The sequence below is a fragment of the Corvus cornix genome, chromosome 3, assembly GCF_000738735.6.
Source record: "Corvus cornix cornix isolate S_Up_H32 chromosome 3, ASM73873v5, whole genome shotgun sequence".
NCBI classification, from domain to species: Eukaryota; Metazoa; Chordata; class Aves; order Passeriformes; family Corvidae; genus Corvus; species Corvus cornix.
Window position 1 is genome coordinate 97,275 of NC_047056.1, and position 22,817 is coordinate 120,091.

General features: G+C 43.4%; 1 protein-coding gene across 5 annotated transcripts in view; it reads left to right on the top strand.

The window, feature by feature from the left end:
• The window catches only part of TTBK1 (tau tubulin kinase 1), a 108,932-nt gene that overhangs the window by 58,958 nt on the left and 27,157 nt on the right, over nt 1-22,817 (top strand). For all 5 annotated transcript variants that reach the window (XM_039568149.1, XM_039568150.1, XM_039568151.1 and 2 more), the window contains 6 exons: nt 865-957; nt 1,637-1,762; nt 7,388-7,542; nt 8,276-8,495; nt 11,904-12,079; nt 12,731-13,289. In XM_039568149.1, the coding sequence (XP_039424083.1) occupies nt 865-957; nt 1,637-1,762; nt 7,388-7,542; nt 8,276-8,495; nt 11,904-12,079; nt 12,731-13,289 (1,329 nt within the window). The remainder of the gene's footprint in view (nt 1-864; nt 958-1,636; nt 1,763-7,387; nt 7,543-8,275; nt 8,496-11,903; nt 12,080-12,730; nt 13,290-22,817) is intronic.

The window sequence follows — 22,817 nt, forward strand, 5'->3', positions numbered from 1 at the left end:
GGGGTGCCCTGCACTGGGCCAGGAGTTGGAGTCAATGATCCTGATGGATCCCTTCCAACTCAGCATCTTCTGTGGTTCTAAGTTCTGTGTTTCTGCTGCTAAGTGCCTGGCAGATGGAAACTATGAGCCCTCCTGCATTACCTCCAGGTTTCTGGCCTTGCTTGGAATGAGATTGTAGGATTACCTACATGGAGAAATGTCAGGTTTTTTTAGGAAAGGAGGAAATTTTTGTCTACAAAAGGTGGAAAGTGTGATGTGGGGAGGGCAGCTGAATGCCATCATGAATTCTTTCTGTTTCTTGGGAGACACAAAGAAACCTGAGGTATAATTTTTGCAAGAGCTGAGTAGGCCCAGCTGTAGCTGGCATCAGCTGAATATATATTTAGGCACAAAAATTGCTGTATAATGCAGGCTATTTTGAGAAATCATATCCTAACCATTGCAAGTTGAGCACCAAAAATGAATTCGTGTGCTTTGACGATTTCAGCCTTTATCCCTGTTTTTCAATTTCCCATTCACTAGCCCAGGAGGAGAGTTGTATGTGGAAATGTTATAAATCTGTAAATTGTTGTGGTGCATGATGGTGAGTCTTTTGCAAAAGAGTACAAATGCTATTTAGGCTTAAAGATATTAATAAAAAATATGTTCTACATACAGTTTGGGGATTTTTCTTAATCTAGGTTACTCTGCTTCCCATTAATAAATATGCATCTTTAGCCTTTAATTTGACTTCTTTAATCATTGAATGGGAAGTATGACTTCTCTTCCTGCCCTTTAAAATGAGGTAGCTCATCTGGAGAGTACACCTGGATCCCTGAGCAGTGTGGAACTTTGCTCCTCAGTCTTGGTCTCTCTCTTCTCCAGGAGATGGGTAGACACGATGATCTGTGGTCCCTCTTTTACATGTTGGTGGAGTTTGCCGTTGGTCAGCTTCCATGGAGAAAGATCAAAGATAAGGTAGGAAACCTGGTGTCTGTGCTTAAGAGAGGGTGCTACGTTTTAATTATTATGACTCTTTATTATTCCTCCTGCAGTTCAGTGCGGCTTTTTTTCTGGAGTAAAGCCAGAGTCTCCTTTTCATCAGATCTTGCTGCAAGATGCTAAGCTACTTTTGTGTGTTCTGATACACAGGGTGGGCTTCCTATTATTTGGAGTAATTAGACTTTTTTTTATGCACATTGTTAGTCATATTTGAACAAGTGGTTTTTACTTTGTTCATGCAAAGCAAACAATACAAGTGGAAAGCTGTCCTTTTGATGAATAAAAAGAGCCTTTAGAAAGACAGCAGGATAATGCCTTGCTGTGCCAAACAAGCCAAATGGGATTTGAAATTAGAAAGTTAAACAGAATAAAGCTAAGTGTTCATGTTGTCTTGGAAATACTTTGTGCTAAAGAATAAAATCCCTGGAAAGAAGTAGGTCACCTGTGCAGAAAGCTTCTGACTCAAGATTCCCCTTTGACCTCTGCCTGCAGTGCTCAACCTCCTTGTGCTTTGGACAGCAGACAGGACAAGTGTGTAGACACTGTGCTGGGTCTAGAAAGAGTCTGTGTTCCAGGAATGATAAATGTTTAAAAATGGAAAGCTATGGAAGAGATTCTTGGCTCTGAGATATTTTTTTGTTTGGTTTTTTTCCAGGAGCAGGTTGGCATGATAAAAGAAAAGTATGAACACCGAATGCTGCTAAAACACATGCCTTCAGAGTTCCACCTTTTCCTGGATCACATTGCAAGCCTAGACTACTTCACCAAGCCAGACTATCAGGTGGGAGCCTTTCTTTGTTACCAGTGTGACGCATGGCACTCTAGATTGGCATTTAGATTTTTAAACATTTCCATGAATGTGTTTATATCTGGCTGAGGAATACTTTTCCTAGGACCAGGAGAAAGAGGCTGGACTGTACAACTCTTCAAAACCTCAAAAGTTTCTTCATCTCCTTCCACCACCCTGTCCAAAATAATCCTGTGCTCTGCACCAGATAGCTCCTCCCAAACAACAAAGTACTTTTGGCTTTCATTAAGACACAAAAACTTTGAGATACTCCAAATGTGACAGAATTTTAGCACAGCGTGCCAAGGTCTAAGACCCTAAACCAACAACTCACCATTGCACACCAACCCCTTTGATTTCTTGCAGACTCATGTAGGCCTGGGCCATTATTATCTCTTTCTTTAATACTTGTCTAACATAGGGTTTTTCCTCCCATTCAGTGTTTGCTATCAGCCTATATGTGAGTAACTCAGACTTAACACAACAGAACTGAAGCAACTTGATTCTCTATTGCTTTTTTTTTAAATCACAGTGGTTTTCCCTGTACATTAAAGACAGAGGGATGGAAACAACATTTTATAAGCAGATCTCTGCAGTCTTATCTGAGTGCTTGCTCCTGTTGATAGTGCATCAAATGAGTGGGAAAGTGGTGGGAGGGTGTTCCAACAAACTCTCTCTAACAGTGCCTTTGTGGTTTAGCCATGTTCATATTGTAGCATAGCAACCATAGATTTTTAAAAAATTAAAAGGAAAAGAAAAGGCAAATACTTTCTGGATAGTGCAGTGGAAAAATAACATTTGGCACTAAGAGGGAGAGCTATAGAGGGATGGAGGTGGACCGATGAGATGCAGAGGGAGCTGGATTTGTTTGTTCTAGAACAGAGAAGTCAGAGGGGATCTGATTGCTGTCTTTCACTGCCTCAAGGACAGCTGTGGGGAGAATAGAGGCAGTAAGGGAAATCATTACTAAATCTAAGGGGGGGGGAACAATTCAGAGTGTGGGTTCTTATATACGAAATGGGTACTTAGAAAAGCTGTGGAATTTCCATCCTTGGGGATTTCCAAGGATTGGCTGGATGACAGATATGATCTGCCTTTTAATTAGCTCTGGTTTGAGCAGATGGCTGGATTAGAGATTTCCAAAGCTCATTTTGAACCTACATGCTCCTATATTCTGTTCCAGTTTAAAATAATTGTGTCCTAATGGTACTGAAAGCCATCCTTGAGACTGAAATGGAAGATGTTTCCAGACAGAATTCAGGCAGTACAAATCACAAACAGCTTTTTCACAGTAGGGCATTTGACTGAAGCTGTGAATTGCCTTTTTGCCTTCAGTTTCTTGCAGGTGCAGCTTGGGCAAGAAGCCTCCAAAAGGGAACTCCCCACAAAAGTCTGGCATCTGCAGCTTGCCACCTAACACTGATTCTTCTAGCTTGACTTGCAGACCAATTCCAGACAGCAACTTCTCCAGGCATCTCAGCTCCAGAGATGTCTTTATGTTGACTTATCTGGATGTATTACTCTGAAAGATTAAAAACTATACCAGAGGCCATTTGAAATTGTCACCAGTATCAGACCCGCAGGGAAATAAAGGAAATTGGGAAAGTGTGTTTACTAATATATAAAGTCACAGTTTATTTAAAAATCGGAATTGGATTTGAAATTTTAGATTCTCCTAAGCACATGTCATGCTGAGTGGAAATTTTATCACAATTCTGGGCCCCTGAGGTGAAGTCACAAGAGAGAGATACCAGGCTGTAACTGGAAGCTAAGTGTGACCAGAGATCACTATTTTCTGATGGATAGATGGCACAAGTTTTGCCTAAGCAGAGGAGAGGAAAATGATGGTAGAAGAAAATAGACTTGAGCTGTCAGATGATGGATGTCATACCCTGTGGTTTTGCACTTCTTGGGCTTGTGGCCTCAGACATCAGCCCTGTCTCTTTAATGGATTGTTGTCAGTGTTGGTTCAAGGTTAGGATCACACTTTTATCACTTTCACAGCAGGAGGATGTGGGCGTTAGAGCAGCATTTTGGGGTTTTCTGACTCATTTGACAGCAAGAGACATGCCTCTTCCCTGGAAAAGTGCAGATAGGATGTAGTAGAAAATATTTTGTACTACACTTGCATACAGTACAGCTGGTAGAGGAATACTTTCAGGTGTGCTTGTGGAGGAGGCTGGCTTCTCTCCTCAGAGATCATACTTTTTGCAATGAATATCCAAAAAGTAATAATGATCTTTGCTCCTGGAAGATTATAGAAATTTGAGTGCCTTTGCCTGGGAACCCATCCTATTCTCTCAGCTAAGGGCATTGTGAATTGCATTTCACTCGAGGAAAGATGATCTGTTGTTGCTTTATGAGAGAATGGCTGTCTTGTACACATCCTAAGTGTGGGGAGGTAAGTTTCCTATATGGATCTCTTCCTTTAGATTCAATCAATACCAGATATTGTCAGAGCAGTTGGGAAAGACTCTCTGTGAACAACAAGTGCTGGTTTGAGTTCTCTCATGCTGACCAAGTGTTGTGGTTTATTTCCAGTTGGCAACTGTGTACCAGGCAGCTGCTCACTCACTGTACCCCTTGCACAGTGGGATGGGGAGGAGAATCAGGAAAAAAAACCTACCAATAAAACCCCAAACAAACAAAAAAAAGGCAAACCAAAAAACAAAAAGACCTCACAGGTTCAGATAAAAGGTGACTTAATATTTGAAACAATTGGAATATAATAATCATAATTGTAACTTTAAAAAAAGGAGATAAAAATAAAACCCAAGAAAAGAAAGTGATACAAAATACAATTACCTGATGCCCAGCCAGTCTCCAGGGAGAAAATGGTCCCTTCCAGCCAACTTTTCCCCAATTTATATACTGGGCATGACATTCTGTGGTATGGAATATGCCTTTGGCCAGTTTGGGTCAGATGTACCAGCTGTGCTCCCTCCCAGATTCTGGTGCAGCTCCTCACCAGCAGAGCAGGGGACACTGAAAAGTCCTTGAATGAGGGTAGGCACTACTGAGCAACAGCCCAAACATCAGCGTGTTATCAACACTGTTCTCATCCTAAATGCAAAACACAGCACTGCACCAGCTATTGGGAATAAAATGAGCTCTCTTCCTGTTGAAAACAGGACAGCAAGCTACTGGATATCTTCCCTCATAATCTTAGTGTTTCTCCATAGAAATTCTTCTAGGACTTACAAACACAAATCAGGATCGTTCCTTTATCAAAAGGGGACTCCTGCCACTGAAGAGGTGTGCCTAGTATTTATTCTTAAATACTGTGTTGTAGATTACAGTGCAGATTAGAAACTTGAGCAAGAGCAACTTGCTGAAAGATTTCATCTTCTGGGATAAGCCCCAAAGAATTAAAGGCTTGAGCGCCTGGACAATCCGTAGCTGTTTGGGTACCTTTTATATGTGATATTTCAGGATTGATTGTGATTCCTTTCCTGAGCCTTGGCCAGGAGAAGGCATTGGACAAGATGTATTGTGACAGCTTAGTGGGTAATTTGTGCCCCATTGGCTGCTTCTCTCTCGTTCTCTGGGCCATCAGCCCAAAACACGTCATGCTACTACATAATGTGCAATTCAGCTTTATGTCCTCATGGACATTAACATCTTTAATAGAGAAACATCTTGGGCCCCCTTCTTTATCCCACTAGTGATTTTGATACTCAGAGAGTTGGTGAGTTTTGATACTCAGCCCAGCAGAAGGAAACTCAGTATGGAAGGCTTGCAGAGACTGTGGAAACTCTTCTGATCCCTAATGTTGGGTCTGCAGGTAGAGGATTCCTAGACAGGATCCAGTGATTCTTTGCATGGCTTTCTGGGAGCAGTGGTTATTGCAGGGACTCTTCTGTGCAGTTTTCCACTCCACTTCTCTCCTTGTAAAGCTTCGACCTTTCATCAGAGTTATAAAGGTTTCAGAGAAAGCTGAGAAGACTCAGTAAGTCCGTTAAATAGTTTGAGAATAATGGCAGATGAGGACACCAGTATCCTTCAGCCTGTGAAAAAAGACCCTACGGGGAGTACAGTGAAGGGCTGTAATATCCCTAATGGCCTGCAAAGTCAAGTGCAAGAGTTACAGAGTAAGTTATAGCAGAAAGTAACAAAAGTTGTTTTGCCTGAGTGGGTCCTGGAAAGAATGCTAAAAATAAGACAGCTGAACTTCTAATTTTATCATGTGGTTTCTTACTTCAGACTCTTTCAGTGTCAAAGGAATGGAAGATGGCAGAAGCAGTAACAATTTTTAAATAGCTGCTGAAGATACCACTCCCTGACACTGACATGTCCATCACAAAGAATCAAAAGCTGTGATAAGACTGGGATTAGTGGACAGATGGGTGAGGATGATCTAATGAACAGAAGCCAGTCTGGCTTTTATAAAGGCATCTGTCTGCAAATGTGTGGGGTTCTTGCAAGGCATCTTTGAGGATGTGGGGATATTAATTTCTAAAAGATACTTGACAGTAATCATTGCCAAAGTAGCAGTCAGAAAACAAATACAATCCTAAGAATTTCCTGTGCCTTGGTCTGACTAACAGCCAACTCTGGGAATTCTGTTAATCAAATGTAGTGTTACCACAGGAGGAGAGCACCTGATTCTAGGGTTCTGGGTCACAAAAAGAAGGAAAAAGATGGCTCACCTGAAAGCGGCAAATAGGCATTTTACTGTAGTTTGGTGGAAGGTAATGGCAGGCTCTCCTGTCCTTCTGATCATGCTGACAAACAGAACTGGAATATAAATACAAATAGAATGTTTGTTCATGGTAAATTTTATTCATAACTTAGTGCTGATGCTATACCATAAGCCAAATGTATTTGCCACCACATTGTCCCTTCCTGTAGAGGAGAACTGACAGGCTGAATCCTGTCAGTTCTGCATTATTTAGCTGAATAATTTTATTAGAAATACAGGACCTCACAGCTCTGGTGGCCTACAGCATCCAGTTTCCCTTTGACTGCAGAACATCAGATTTCTCTGGTGATGCATTGGTGCATGGAGAAGTATTGACAGTAGTTTCATTTGCTCCTAGAGGATATCAGTTCTTAGAAAAGCAACAAGCATAAAGCACATCAGCATGAGTATTTGTACCTGCCATCTTATAAAGAAAATTGTATCATCCTTTTTAGAATTTTATTTTCTTAGGCAGCCAAGTGTGTCAGGCCACATTGTGCACATTAAGCACAAGGCAGGGCTCCTGACTAAGCCATATTTGGGCCAGGCACTGCAATGAGTCTGCATCCTAGGACTGCCTTTTCCTGTTCTGTTTATGTCTTCTGGCAGCCCTTGAACTCGGCATGTGAAATGTACAGTTCTGCGTATGTCTAATCTAGAGGAAAGCTGAAGTTACAGGTTTAGTGCTGCAGTAACAAGCTAACTGCAAGATTTCATCCAATCAGTATCAAAATGTTGCATGCATTTCTTTCGTAGGTTTGGAGAAATTTCACTTATGAAGCCAAAACCAACCTGAGAAACAACTGTTGCAATTTTATAAGTTTTGCTTTCAACTGAAGATTATAAGATGCACTTGGTCCTTGTGCACGTACTTCATATTTTTGGTGAGAGCCACTCTCACCTACTTACCAGAAATTGTTCTTGTAAATCTATTCCAGCTTATCATGTCCGTTTTTGAGAACAGCATGAAAGAAAGGGGCATCACTGAAAATGAAGCCTTTGACTGGGAGAAGGCTGGTACAGATATCTTGTTGTCCACTAGCACTTCAACTCCACCACAGCAGAACACCAGGCAAACAGCAGCCATGTTTGGGTGAGTGTTGCAGTTACAGCAGTCAGACAATAGACAAGCTCAGATCTTTTTTCAAAGGTTTCAAGACCATTATCATTCTCGGAAGTTGGAGCTGCATGGCAGCCACCAGTTCATCTGACTTTTTATATGTTAGTGTATGTCTTTGGTGGTGGATAGTGAGCTGAGTACAGCTGAGTGCATGCACTGCTCACACCTCCAGCACAGCTCCTCAACCTGTTTACAGTGTGTTTCATGTGCTGCTGCAAAGGTACATTGATTGATGCTCAGAGGTGGAGATGAGTCCAGATAAAAAAGGCTTGATAAGGCCTGATCGACTGGTCTGTCTGGTCTGTCTTGGTGCTTTTGGGGGCCTGATGTTAGGGGCTACCAATAATCTCCAGTAATGTTACAGAAGATAAAAGCTGTAAGGCCTGGTAAGCCTCATTTGCTCATGCAAAAGGGGAGGTTTCTTCACAGCTCAATATTGTATGAGGGGCACTTGAGAAGAAGCTTGCAACCTGTGTATCAAGGGTCCCAAGATGCTTTCACTGATCCATCCCACTGTCTTTGCAACTTTTGTTACATGGAATCCTCCTGTTCTGATTCAGGATGTCGTATCTGGGATAAAGCTGGAATGCCTGTTTTTCAACTTGCTAATACCCCAAAAGCTGCTAAGGAATTCCTGTGGGGCAGTGTGACAGCCTTCCTTCTTTATATACTGATAATTTTACCTTTCTTCTTGTCTCTTCCACAGGGTGGTTAATGTCACTCCAGTACCTGGGGACCTGCTCCGTGAGAACACTGAGGATGTCCTACAGGGTGAACATTTGAGTGATCAAGAGAATGCTCCTCCCATCCTGTCAGGTCGGCCAGTGGAAGGTCTTGGTCAGGCTCCAAACACGGCTTTCAATGAGGGTGAAGTTTGGGAAGAGACAGATGTGAATCGCAACAAACTCAGGATCAGCATCAGCAAAGTAAACAACATTTCCTTGTCTCCTGTGACTGTTGGATGTAGGGCAATGGTTTCATAGGCTGCTAGAAGGCACTCAGATCCACTGATGTACCATCCTATGTAGTAAGCCCAAAAAACATTGAAGAATTTTCCTGTGGAAAGGGGAAATTACAAACAATTTTTTCACAGAGTAAAGGCCATTGGGATTAATTTAGATCTTTATGCAAGTGACGTTTTGGGGGCCAGTAATGCTAAAGTGAATCTTTTTTACAATCTAGGATTTTGATACTTCAAACAAGGAAATTCTAGTCCTTGCATAGCTGATACAGTATCAGAAATGTCCCAGGCTTGGAAATTAATAAACCAAAATTTTCTTGTATTCCAGCTTCTAGGGTAAATAAGTGTAATCAGAGATGTCTTTATAAGACATATTTTTCTGTACCTTGAATCATCACTCATTTTTTTCTTCCTTTTTTTTGACTTTCCTTTCTAAGGATAGGACAATCTATGATAAGCATCTAACAATGGTTTCACCCCTGTGAAGAGTGAGAGAAACCATTACTTAATATTGTCATATTTCTGCATTCCAAGATCATATTAAACTTTTTTAGCTTACATAAAATGTATACTTCAGTTGATTTTCCTCATAATCTCTGAGGTGTTTCTCAGTCCTTTCTTGTAAATGTTACCTCATTTCTTGGAGGCGTCCCCAGTGAAGGTTAATTCCATAATAAATGTCAAGTATAAGAATCTGTCAGTTAGTTTATTAATCAGGTTAATTTACATTTTGCAAGTAAATTAGTGGTAGGTCATCAGATACATACAGAATCTGTTAGCAGAGAAACATTTGTCAGACTTAAAATGTTGTCAGGGCATATCAGATTGATGTCACAAACCTGTCTTTAATGGTCATTTGTAGATTGGCATGTTAAATCTGTCAGTCTTCTGGGGCAGAATCCTCTTCAGTCTCTACTGGTAGAAAGTTAGTCCTTATTTCAGCAATAGAGGTATCTTCACTAGCCTTATTAGTCTCATTAGTCTTATTAGAAAACATTATGCATGGACAAGAAATAATCTAATCTAATTTACTTAAAATTCTCCAATGCAAATAATTCAGATCAATGTGTTATCGCTATGGAGCATTAGTAGGGACATTACCCAATGCTGAGAAATTATGAACCAAGTTCAAATTACTTCTTCATCTCTCACTGGTAACTCTGCATTCCCAGAAGTTTTCATTTGAAGGTATATGAAATAAGAAAAGCCTGATAGAGAAGGACAGTTCTGTTCACACAGCATACATTAAAAAAAAGAGTATTACAGAAAAATCCTAGTAACTTCAGTGTGTTGTTCTTTGTATTTCTACCACCAGGTGCCTTGATGCTCTTCAGTCAGACTTTGCACAGGAAAGTCCTTTGTGCATGCTAGTTGTGTGTCATGTCTTAGGTAACTCATTCACAAGTCCTGTCATAACAGCAGCTAAAGGCAGGAGAGGTTTCTAGAAGCTCCACAGGACAGCCAGGTGACTCTCCTGCCAGGCACTGTGCTGTTTGTTGTCAGGTTGCTGCCAAAGGAGCTTAGGCAGTTATTCAGCATGGCAGCACTTCAGCTCTGACAGGTTCTGTAGCTACACAGCAGGCTGTGCAGCAAAGCCCAGGGCAGCAAGCTCTCCAAAGCTGAAGTCCTTTCTCTCCCTGAGGCTTGTTATCTTTAGTTTGTCTCTTGCCTGTCCTTTTGCTTTGCTAGACTTATTATCTTTAGTCTGACTGTTCTCTGAGAGAGGATCGGTTTTTATTTAAGTAACAGTCACCACGTGGAGAAAAAAAGGATGCTTCAGATTTGATACCTGAGGGCACATCTTTACCTCTGCTTGTAATCTGAGGTATCTGTTGTGTCTTTCAGAACCACAAGGGCACTGGTGTGTTTAAACACCCTTCTGCTATCCACAGCATCACATCTTTCATCTTCTGGTCTCGTAGCACTAGAATTAACTGGCTCTCCCTGTCTTTTTCTTTGTATTTAGGGGATGAGTGGATCTTGTCATGTTCTTTCTCTCTAATAACTCTCTAAGATGATCCTTACTTCTCTATGTACACAATTCAGACCTCCTTCTGTCCCACTGCTCCCATTTCTCTGTTAAGGACAGGGCTTGCTGTCACTGTTCTCCCTCACCATCCCCCAGTTCTCTGCTCTTGAATCTTACCAAGTTGATGCTACCCAACAGTTACATCAGCACTTTGCTCCATTCACAAACACTTTTGACCTTCCCGTATCACTGACCTTCTCCTGGCCATGACTGGATTACAGATTAAATCATTATCATCTGTTCTGCTTTTCCTCTAATGCTTGAAAGTTCTCCTCCACTCTCCCTAGCTGCAAAGCTCTTTAGTTATGCATTCCAACTCCGGCTTGGGTGGTTTAGGTCTGCTAATTTATGGGCACTGACTGACTTGCCATGTCTACATTGCATGCACAAAGGCAACTGTCTGCATCAGCAGCATTTTACTGAGATGCTGCTTGTGTTCTGACCGTCTGTCATTAATAGAGGACAAGGGAATGTGGGGCATGCAGCAGGGAAGGGTGAGCACTCTCCATACACATCCCCACACAGAGGCAGTGTGTTGCAGCTGATGCTGCATGGCTGGCAACACCGCAGTGTTGAATGCAAATCTTGTGCTGCTGCTGTAGCCCTTGGACCATTCTACTTCTTTGCATTTGCCCCTCTCTTCCAAGGAGAATCAGCACTGTGGAAGGCAGAGGACAGCTGTGTTGGTCACCTACTTTTGCTCCTTTGTCTGCTGCTAAATTAAAAAAAATCAAATTTAATAAGGCCATGTAAAGAGGAAATATGTACAGATAGAGTGTCCATGAGCATGTTCAGCTCCCTGCATGTCTGTGGAAAGTTCTTACAGATGTTGTGGTTGACTGGATGTCGTGGAAGACTTTGTTTAAAGGACCAAGGCTTAAACAAACAAACAAAAACACAAACAAACCAAACCACTCTGGTTATTAGGAGATGCCTTAGTCGTATCAGATGCAGAAGTTTGTACGTGGCAATGTAATGCATGGACTCTGCTAAATGAATGTTGGCAAACAAGGCTCTTAGACATCTTGGATAGGCAGTAAGGGTTTGTGTACACACTAGGTTAACCAGTGAGAACTCCTTTGGATCAATGCTCAGGGTAATTGAAATGCATAGGCCACCTCGTAAAGATGTTTAACTATTTGAATTGATTTTAAATCCATACCTTATTTTAATACCAGCTGATTTCCAGGGCAGAGGGACCCTGCGTCCCTTCAGACATTGCTTGTGTAGATTGTGAAAATGCAGCTGAAAGTATATCCTAGGAGAAAGTCCAGGGCAACAGTGAAGGATGGAAATCAATGTCTTTGGCCAAACTTTGAAGTTCTTTGTGTTTACCCCCTCCAGACTCAGTGCATGGTGGAAGAGGAGCAGAGAAACGGGGTGTGTCCCAGTTCCCCTGTCCGAGTGCCTCCGGAGTCCCCGACCGCACAAGTGCGCTCCCTCCGCTACCGCCGCGTCAACAGCCCCGAGTCAGAACGGCTTTCCACAGCTGATGGAAAAGCAGATCCACATGAAAGAAGGTTTGTTCATCCTCTGTAGCCTCCTGCTGCTTTTAGCAGAGTCATGAGGATTGACAATTGAGACCAACCTAATCAGTAGATGAGGAGCCAATGCTCACAACTTTATCTACATTGACCTTTGGTTCACCTCCTCCTCTACTTCCCCTTTTCATCGTCAAAAATTTTGATGTCTCACACATGGAGGTCTTTCCCCAGAAGAGTCTGCAAGGCTTTTGGATGATCCTTGTTGAAAACACATTGCAGTTGTCCTAAAATCTGGGCAGCAGACGCTCTGGCTTTTGCAGCAAGCTGCTGGCCTCTGAGATAGGCAGAGAAGCAAAGCAAGCAGCAGATGCAGGCTAAATGAGAAACACTGATCAGAACACGGTTTGGGGGTTTTTTTCACAACCCAGTAGAGCCTAACAAAGGGGAAAGGTGTTGCTGGGGGAAAATGGCTATCATCCTGTCTGCAAAGGAAAGAGATGCTGAATTGGCTATCATGAAGCACTTCTTCATGCCATTGTAGGTTCTAAAGAAATATTTTTGTTTAAGCCTGTCTTTCTGAAGTGTACCAAGAAATGAGTGAGAAGGACTATACAGGCTTTCTCTTATGATCCCTGTCTTTAACCACAAACCTGATGTGTTTCTAATGGCTTCTTGTTGTGTCTCTAGGTCTCGAATGGATATCCCTGGCTCTCCATCACGGCTCGTGTGCTCCTCGCAGCCAGCCCAGATGCTGTCCATCGATACTGGCCAGGCTGACCGGCAGGCGAGCGGCAGGATGGACGTGTCCGCGTCTGTGGAACACGAAGCCCTCAGCAATGCTTTCCGCTCGGTGCCGCTCGCAGAGGAGGAGGACTTTGACAGCAAGGAGTGGGTTATCATTGATAAGGAGACAGAGCTGAAGGACTTCCACCCCGGTGCTGAGCCAAGCACCTCTGGAACCACGGATGAGGAGCCTGAGGAACTAAGGCCTATTGAAGATGGGGAAGAGAGAAGGCGCCTGGGAGCAGATGCTGCAGTCAGGCCGAAGACTCATGATGGGCGAAGTCGGGGTATGCTGCCTGTGACTGAGGAGGACAGTTCCCACAGACATGAAGGACCTTCTCAAACAGTGTCTGACAGTAGACATGAACAGCAGACAGGAAGTCCAGCCCATTCCCCCTTACATTCAGCACCAGCTCTCCGACAAAGGAGACGAGAATCTGAACCTACTGGTCCTCAGAGACAGGTAAGATCCCTGTACCTTGTTGCCTAGCATAGCATCATCTTAGGAAACCTCAGCTGTGCTGGAGAAGTCTTTGATTCCAAGCATGGATGCTCTTGTAAAACTCTTCTGACAGTGCTGGCAAGTATTGTGAACACTTTAGAAGTGTTCCCAATAGCCAGTGACGTCCTTCTAAGGACACACTGTTACGAAGAGCTTTCAGCCATTTTGGTACAGGGACAAGAGGAGAGCACAGCTGTGATTCTGGGTATCTCTAGTCACTCCTCTTATGCTCTCCCACAGAATTTTGTTAATAACTGCTTAGTTGTATGGAGGTGTTGTTAGCAAATCTTCTCCACATAGCTTCTCAGCAGCAACAGTAGTGTATGGCAAGAGAATGCCATCTTATCACACATCAGCACTGCACAGGCCCACAGCAATGCAAATCATAAAATAACTCCCTGAAATTAATCTTTCTTCTAAATACCTAATAAAAAGCTCAGAGTAGCCAGCACATACATCTCATCAACCTTACTTCAATGAGAGGCATTGCTGTTACCATGTATTTACTCACAGAAATGTTCTTTACCTATCATGTTTTTTCCATATAGTTGTAGAAGGCTTTTTTCCTTTCAGTTTTGCTTTTTTCCTGTCGTCCTCTGATGCTACAAAGCAGTTCAGTTCTTACTGGGAGGTGATTTATTAGATTTATTAGCCTGGAAAAATATGATACACCAGGCTCAGAGTTCCTGTCATATCTAATCTTCATTTCTCAGAAGAAGCCTGTCCCAGAGTGTTCAGTGCAAGAGACAATCAAATTGTTCCCCTAAGAGTTTTTTGTATTTATATGTTGATGAAGATCTCTCATGCGCATGGGGTCCATAAGTGCAGCAAAGAGCAGGCAAGTTTTGGGTCGTGTACACAGTGATACCCTCCTATGACAGACATTTGTGCAGTCTGCTTGTTCCTGTCTGGAAGATGGTAATTCTGTTTCCGCTTCCCTCTTGAGCTTATTCTCCAAGGAAGTGTTCACAGGACTGGAGCACATTAAAAGAACATCCTTCTGTTCAGGTCTTGCCCAGATTCTTCTCTTCTCTGGATCCCTGAGAGAGGTACAAGAAGAAAACCATGAATGAGACAAGAATCTATGTAAAAGGAATCAAAGCAAATCTTTGCAAATCACCAGGCAAGGTGTTCCTTGCTAAGTTGTATGAGGTTGCAGCATTTACAGGAAGGATAGAAATGCTGACAGCAGGCACGAGTGGGACTGTCCTGCTGAGCATGGAACAGAGGCAGCACATGCTTCTCTTAGAGACTGCATTCCAGTTGCAAGGTTCCGAGGTGGAGGTGTTTGCTGTATAAAGCCAATTTGTTGAATGCCCCAGATACCTAGAAATTGTATAAGGCAAGATTGGCAGAGTTGGAAGGGTCTATGTCTGAATTTTGTGTGTCTGTACACTTTTGGGGTTGGTCAGTGCAAGATCTGCAAGATGCAATGAACATGGTAAGAGCCAGCTGATAAGAACCAGCTGTAAACAACAGCAGGGACACTTCACTGACATATTTAGTGAGGCTAAAGAAGGCTGGAAAGGCCTTTTTGGCCAGAGTACATGCACTGCTGAGTGAAATGACTGGGGGAGTTGGATAGCACAAAGACTTGCTATCACTGCACAGTGATACTTAAAAAGCAGGCAAAAAAGATAAATGAATGGGATTGGGGGTGATTATTACTAATATTTTAGGCAGCCTTTGTTCTCCAGCAAACTGCATTTTTTTTGTTCCTGTGTTCTAAAATGCCCTCTATTAACTCCATGGCCTACCTTTGTACGTACAGAGCAACACTGGACTTCTTTGGCTGACTGGGATTTAGTTGTTCTTTCTTTGATGTCTGGATCCTTCAGTTGCCACTGCAGCTGCGCAGTGATACTCAAATTTTTCCATTTTCTGTCACAAAACCAGCTATTAACTCTCAAAGGGACTTGGTGCCTAAAGGAAAGTAGAAACCTGTTTTCCTTAGGTACAGCAAATATGGAGGGACAGATGGCTGGGACACTAATAAGAAGTTGACCAAGGACTTAACTAGTGAAAATACTGAAGGCCTCATTAGCAATGGGAGATGTTTCCTGTAGCTCATGCTTGTGCTTCTCTGGGTTTGATTAAAACTGTGATTAAGTTATGTATGTGTGTGTGTGTGTGTGTAGGTGAGTAAATCTTCCTTATCTTTAAATATGAACTGAGCCTATAAGATAGGTAAAAATTTCACTAAATGCTGAACTACCATGACTGAAGTCATAGGCTTTGTTGTACCCATTTGTGACCTCATTCTGGTGTCCCAAAACCTGGTGATCATCCCTTGGTGTCAGTAGAGTACTCACTGAAAGCAAGTGAGGATCCCTGCTCTAATGCTTCCTTCTGTTTCTCCAATCTCTGGCTCCAGTCTATGAGCCATCACTTGTAACTGGCAGAAAGACAGTGAATTCTGGATTGTCATAGAATCCCAGCACGGCTGAGGTTGGAAGGGACCTCTAGAGATCATCTAGTTCTACCCTCTGCTCCAAGATGGATCACCTAGAGCAGGTTGCTCAGGACAGTGTCCAATCAAAATATCTCTGAGGATGGAGACTCCACAACCACTCTGGGCAACCTGTTCCAGTGTTCAGTCACTGTTACGGTAAAAAACTTCTTATTGTGTTTAAATGGAATTTCTTGTATTTCAATTTCTGTCCATTTCTTCTTTTACTTTCACTGGACATCACTAAGAAGAGTCTGGATCCATCTTCCCATCAGGTATTTATAAATGTTGATAAGAATCCCCCTGAGCCTTCTCCAGACTAAACAGTCCCAGCTCTCTCAGCCTTTCCTCAAATGGAAGGTCTTCCAGTCCCTTCATCATTTTTGTGACCCTTTGCTGGACTATCTCCAGCGTGTCCCTGTGTCTCTTGCACTGGGCAGCTCACAACTGGAACACAGCACTCCAGGTGTGGCTCACCAGTGCTGAGCAGAGGGGAAGGACCATCTCCCTCAGCCTGCTGGCTGCGCTCCTGATGCATCCTGAGGAGCTGTTGGCCCTTTTTGCCACAAAGGCACCTTACTGGCTTGTGTTCAGCTTAGAGTCCACCAGGACCTCCGGGTACTTCTCTGTCAAACTGCCACCAAAACAGGTGGTCCCCAGTGTGTTCAGTTCCTCCCCATGTGCAGGACTTTACACTTCCCCTTATTGAACTTAGTGAAATTCCTTTTTTCCCATTTCACCAGCCTATCCAAGCACCTCTGAATGTTGGCACAACCCTCTGGTGTGTCAGCCACTCCTCCCAGTATTGTGTCATCTGTGAATCTGCTGAAGGTACACTCTGTCCCATCATGCAGATCACTGATTAAGTTGTTAAATAGTAGTGGCTGCATTATCAGCCCCTTGATACACCATTAATGACTGGACTTTTTTTCTCCAAACATGATACTTTATGACCAGAAGCCCACCCAGTTTTCAGTCCAATTCACTATCTACTTATCTAGCCCATATTTCATTGTTTTGTCTATAAAGATGTTATGGGAAACAGTGTCAGAAACCTTGGTAAAGCGAAGATCAACAACCTCCCACCCAGGACTCTCAGCACAGGAAGCTCTTGGGTTCATCAGACATGATTTCCCCTTCATACATCACATGTTTGGAAATGGCTTCTTCCAGGAGGATTTGTTCCATGTCCTTTCCAGACTGACCAGCCTTTTGTTCCCTGAGTTATCCTCATTTAGAACTCAGATGTTTCTTCAAATGTCAGTCTTTTAGAAGACAAATATTGTAGCTCAAATGTGAGAGATGGTGCTGTCCTCGCTAAAACTCTGTGGGTGTAAGAGAGAGCACAGAATGATCAGATGCTGCTGTGAGGAAAGTCAAGTACAGAGGAGGCTCTGAATAGCCTGGGGGAGTTTCTGACCCAAATATTCTCACATATTAGGTATCTCCCAGTTTCAGATGACAAGAAAATGGCTGCAGTGGAGCATAGATCTCATGGGAAGACCTGGTATAAAGGGAGAACAGAAACTATGTCCTGTTCAAGCCATTCTCTATGTGCACCACTCAGCACATCTGTTTAACAGAGCTCTAAGGGTTTACTTTAATGTATGCATTTCAGGGATGTCCTAATAAGATTCAGCTTTTTTTTATGCACTACTGTGCAGATAAAGCTATAGAAATAGATAAAGAATGACTGGAATAAAAGATTGAACCTGCACTTCTGTTTACATATTAATCCTGACACAGGGTTGCTGTTACTGCTGGAAATAATTTAAATCCATTCCTTGCAATATAATTTAAAAATCTGTCAAGTTCTTAAGAATGCTGAATAAATTCCCTGATAATTGGCAGAGATGGCAACTTACTGCTGCCTTCTGCACTGACAAGAATTACAAGTGTTCATACATGTGTGAGTTTTAGAAATTATTTCTGACTATAGGTCTGTGCTCATAGGTATTTCTTGACTCTCAATCTCCCCTGCTGCTAGTGCAGTTGGAATTGTGCAAAATGTTTGGGGATTTGCCTGCCTGAAACATGCCTGTCCAAATGATGTCACATCTAAAAACCACAAGAGAAGTGAAGAATGAAAGTGGGAGATGATATTAACTCTGCTTTACCTATCCTTGAATATATTCTGCAGGGTTCAGAGAGCATTTTGCTTAGGCTGTCTCTTACAGTCTTATCTCCCAGAGCCAAGAGTTCATCTGCTAGAAAAGGTCCCAATGTGAAGAGGCACTAGTATATTTTTCCTCACCAATTCAGCTGTGTAGTTAGAATCACTCTTCAAAATCATCTTGCTCAATGCTATCTCCAGCCTCTTTTCTCTGACAGCCAGGAGAATGCCGTGAGTGGACCTGCTTTAAATTGTCCGTGTCTTGAGCCTGAGAGGGCAGCAGGGGAAAAGGTGCTTTGTGTCTTGGTTTCCTTTCCTTTCTACAGCATTGTCTGTGGGCTGCTCTGAGGGGACCTGAGGGACCATTTCTCATGGTGAGAAATGGGCATTGGCAGAGGAGGGGAAGACTCACTGCTCCTCACTCAGTTTAATTCCCATTGAGCTGCGTTTGATGCCTGTTGTAGATGATGTGATCTTTGACTGTCAGCTCCTCTGTCTTCACTCCACGAGAAGAGGAGCTTGTCAGCTGATGGAGAAGGATGAATGTAGGGTTGGCCTCTTACACTCTTTGGATTCAGTGTCCCTGTCCATCTATGTGTTAGGAATAAAGTGTCCACAAAAGGGTGATAGTAGAAGTAATGTTCACATATGCTCTTTGTATATTTTTATATATATATAGATATAGATATATATATATATATCAGGTAATGGCAGTCAAAACCTTAAGTTCAGTAGACATTCCTAATTACATTTTAGATCTGTAAAATACATTGAGTTCTATCTACATCACATTCTCCTGGGACTTCACATATGAGGTGTCCTACTGATCCTGTCCAAACAGAGCAGAATAGGCCTGATGGTAGGTGGTCCAGCCTGATTGCTGCAAAGGGATGCAGGGGGGCAGCACCTTTAGCATTGACAGAATAATTTAAGCATTAGAGCATCAGTGAAAAAAGGTGGCACATCTGTAAGCTCAGCATCATCCTGGAGGCAGCAATACCAAAGTGCACTTACTGATGGGGTGTTGTAATGGCTTCTTCATGGCCTGGGCAAGGTCCTTGGTCCTGTGCTGTAGAGGAGGTCTCTCTGAGTAGCTGGAGTGATCCTTTGAGATCTGAGAAGTCTTCACCATGTTGGGATGATCTATACCTTGGAAATCATACAATATGCTGAACCCAAACATGGAGCAAAAATTAGGAATAAAGATTCCAGTAATGCTTAGCCGTGCAGCTTGGAAATAGCACACCCAAGGCTGAATTTCTACACTATCTATGCAAAGGAGAGATGGTTGTCTTTATCAGAAATTAGAGCTGCTGTCTAGATTTTATTTGTCTCTCTCAAGTACTCTGTATGACAGCATTACATTATTATTATCTGAGACTCTGATCTATGCAGTGACATGCAGTACATTTAGGACCGTGAATAATTGCTTTTCACATTTAATGCCAACCACAAACTGAGTAGCTCTCAGGCGCTTCTGAAGATAAGATATCTGCCTCAAAGCACTGCAAAGATATTGAAGGTGACAGGAAAGAGATGACACTGGATGACATTCAGCTCTTTCTCTAGTGCAAGGGCAACATCTCCAGTAAGGTAAGGAGAGCCGTTTTGGCTTAAAAAAACCCCAATATCACCTTTCCACATTTCACCTGCAGAGACTTCCTGAAAAGAAATGCAGCACAAGGAAAGGAATGCATTTGAAAGGAAAAAAGTGATTCCAGGAAAAAGGTTCGGTTCTGGAGATTGAGACTGCTGACCCTTGTGAAAGTGCTAGTTTCATAAAAGAAGTAGAAAGGGAAGGAAGGGCTTAGCACTTTCAGGGTGAAGGATCTGAAGTCATTCCTGTAATGCCTCTCTCTTCCATTCAGAGCATAAAGGGAAGGTAGGGACTGTGATCTCATCCCGACACAAACTGTCCTCAGTGTGTGTACTTCCTCCCTCTCCTGGCTATCCCACGATTACAGAAGCAGAAAAGGGACCTAAGAGTGCATCTTCTCCTTATGTCCTCCCATGGCCCTGTGTTTTGAATTTCTCGCTGAAAGGAGAATTATACTCTGCCTGCCTTTCCATCTGCTGTCTGTCCACTGCTTACCAAAACTGCAAGCGTTAATACTCCCCCTACAGGCACTCAATCAAAAAGTATCAGGAGGCCAGCAGTGTAAGTGTGAGAAAAGTCTACTAACAGCCCCCAAACTTGCTTTTTCAAATCCCTGGAGTGAGTTTTAATAAGACTTGTTGAAAGAGCCCCTGAGAACCCCTCACATTTAAATACACATAATCGTTTTAGGGCTAGGTGTTTCACCTTTTATCATCCATGTGGTTTCCAAATGTGTTCAGAGTTTGACTGTTACCTATGTGCAAGATACATGAATAGCCTAGTGACATGCCAAGATGAGCACTGCCAGTGGAACAGAGAGGTGAGGCATGTGGCCTGAAGAGCCAGAGGAGGGGACAGAGTAGCAGAGCCTGGTGTCACTCTGGCTGGGGAGAGCATGGCAGGCCCCCTGTAATGACAGGATTCCATGGTGCCCATAGCATCCCTGGGAACTGATATCCATAGAGCAGTAAGTAAGGCCCTGTGTAGAGCAAAAGCATTTTTCATCCGCCAGCGAAGATGTCCGCAGCATGCGCATCACAAACCAGGGGCGAGTCAAGTCTTTGCCTGACACCTTTTCCTCCACTCTTCTTGGTCTTTTTCAGTTGGAGGAGGACAGGCCTTCTCAGCACTCCCTCCCGAGGTACAGCCCCCTGAGAAGACTGGCGTCCTCCGTTTTCTCCTCCTCAACCCTGGAGACAGAACACTACCCTCACGTTGGTGGCACTTTCATACAGCGCAGCCGTTCGGCGGAGAGCAGCCCCGTGCGCATGCCCCACCGCAGGCACATGCCCCTCACGGCAGGAAACCACAGACTCATGCCTTCCGTCCTCCGCATTTCCAGGTCCCAGCTCCAGCAGGTGTGGGCCCGCTTCACACACAAAACATAGCCTGTTCAGGGAAGCAGCAGCCTCCATAATGCAATAATAGATCCCACCCACCCACAATGTGTCACCACTTAATGCAATATTGAATCCCAGACAACACTGGCCTAAGGTACTGTAACTTCCAAAGCCCCTGCAACCAGACCCCACAGAGACTGAAAACATCTGCCTTTCTAAACCTCCCAGCAGCCTGAGCAAGGGGCGGCAGCAAGGCCGAAGATGAGAACGCAGATGGTGAACGTGTGGTGTGTGAAAGAGGTGGATGCCAGGGCTCATCTGAAAAACTCGCTCGCGTGTCCTGCGGCCTCGGGGTAGGAAGTGCAGGGCTGCCTCACTGAACACATGCAATCGAGCAGCAAACGTTGTCAAGTTATGACTGGAATGGAGAGACTGTGGAGGTATCAGCAAGCGTTACCTTCCTCAGCAAAGCGGTTCAAGCATCTCTGTTGGTATCTTACACTGGGCCGAATCTGTAGGCAGATTAACTTCATCTAGATATAGGCAGACTCCCACTCAAAGCTCACCTGAGGCAGGACCTCAGGTTTGTCCCTCTTGTGGAGTTACAATCATGTATCTCTTTGTTGCTTTGGCTTTGGAAATCCCCTTGCTTTTGTTGCAGTTTGGTTTCCATACAGTGACCACACATTTCTGTCTCTCTGGCTGTGCCTCTGTTACATGACAGTGAGACTGTTTGTCTGCTCTCCACTCCTAAGCTGCTCCAAATTTTCCTACCTGCCCCCAGAGGCACTGACTGTCAAGTTGGATAGCAAAGATTTTCTTACTGATCCAGCTGTATACTATGCTGTTTTTAAATTCCAGAAATTTTAGGCACCTGCAGCTTTTCAGTGGCAGAGCAGTCCTGCTTCTTGGCCTTGCTTGGAAATGCCTGTGATAACAGATCTCATTTGAGAAATAAAGTGGCCTCAGCTCCTGGTATAGAGAGCCCATGAAAACCTTCCCTAAAACTGTGAATCTCAAAGGAAAAGGGAGATCAAAGTTAATTTAAGTTGCCATAAGTATGACTTATTTCCTGTGTTTGCAGAAATATATTGCCCTTCTCAGTAGAGTTGCAGGGTAAAACACCAGACTGTATGAAGACTTTCTGTAGTTAAGTGAATGTAGTAATTGTCTTCTATTGCCATGAGCCTTTGGTCTGTTCTTCTGGGAGAAGAGGCAGTATGGATGTTAAGGTTAAGGAAGAAGGGGTCATAGATGGTGCTCAGGGCTCTAGGGAAGTGCAAGTCCAAAGTAAAACATTGTGCAGAAAATATACAAGCATAGGATACAGGCAATAAAACATGTAGAAAGCTCAGACAGATGTGAGAATGGGTTGGGGTACGTGTGGGTTTTGGAAGGAGGTTGTGACATGGAGGTCTCACTGCATAGGTAGGGTGTTTCCAGTGGGCTTACAATGAACAATTCTTGCCAAGCAGTGCTTTCTGTAGGTACATCTGCCCTACCTGAGGCTCCCTTAATATTAGATTCACCCTCCCATAAGCAAGACCAGATAGTGCAGCCCCAGACAGGGTGAGTGGTGCTTCCTGAAGTTCCTAGGACCTGGCCCAGCATGTCTGCGTGCTGCAGGACATGGTCTGACAGGCTGACACGCTGACAAAGCATCCTGGGAGGTGCAGGGATGGAGATGGAGGGGCCAACATGCCCTCCTTGAGAGATTCGGCACAGGTATGACCAGCCCCTTCCCACAGTCATTCTTGAATCAGTGACATCAATTTCTTTCGATTTGTCCCAAGAATATGTGTGAATGGGACAGTTTACTCTTCAGACAAAATTTTTATCTGCAATTTGTTCATGAGCTTTATTTTTTAAAAAGGTACTGGGTGTTGCCAAAAATACTTGGGCTGAATTAACCAGCAGCCTAATCCTATTTGGCAGTTCCCTTGTCAAGCACCAAGATACAAAAAAGAGCAAGGCTTTGCTCCTCTCAAAG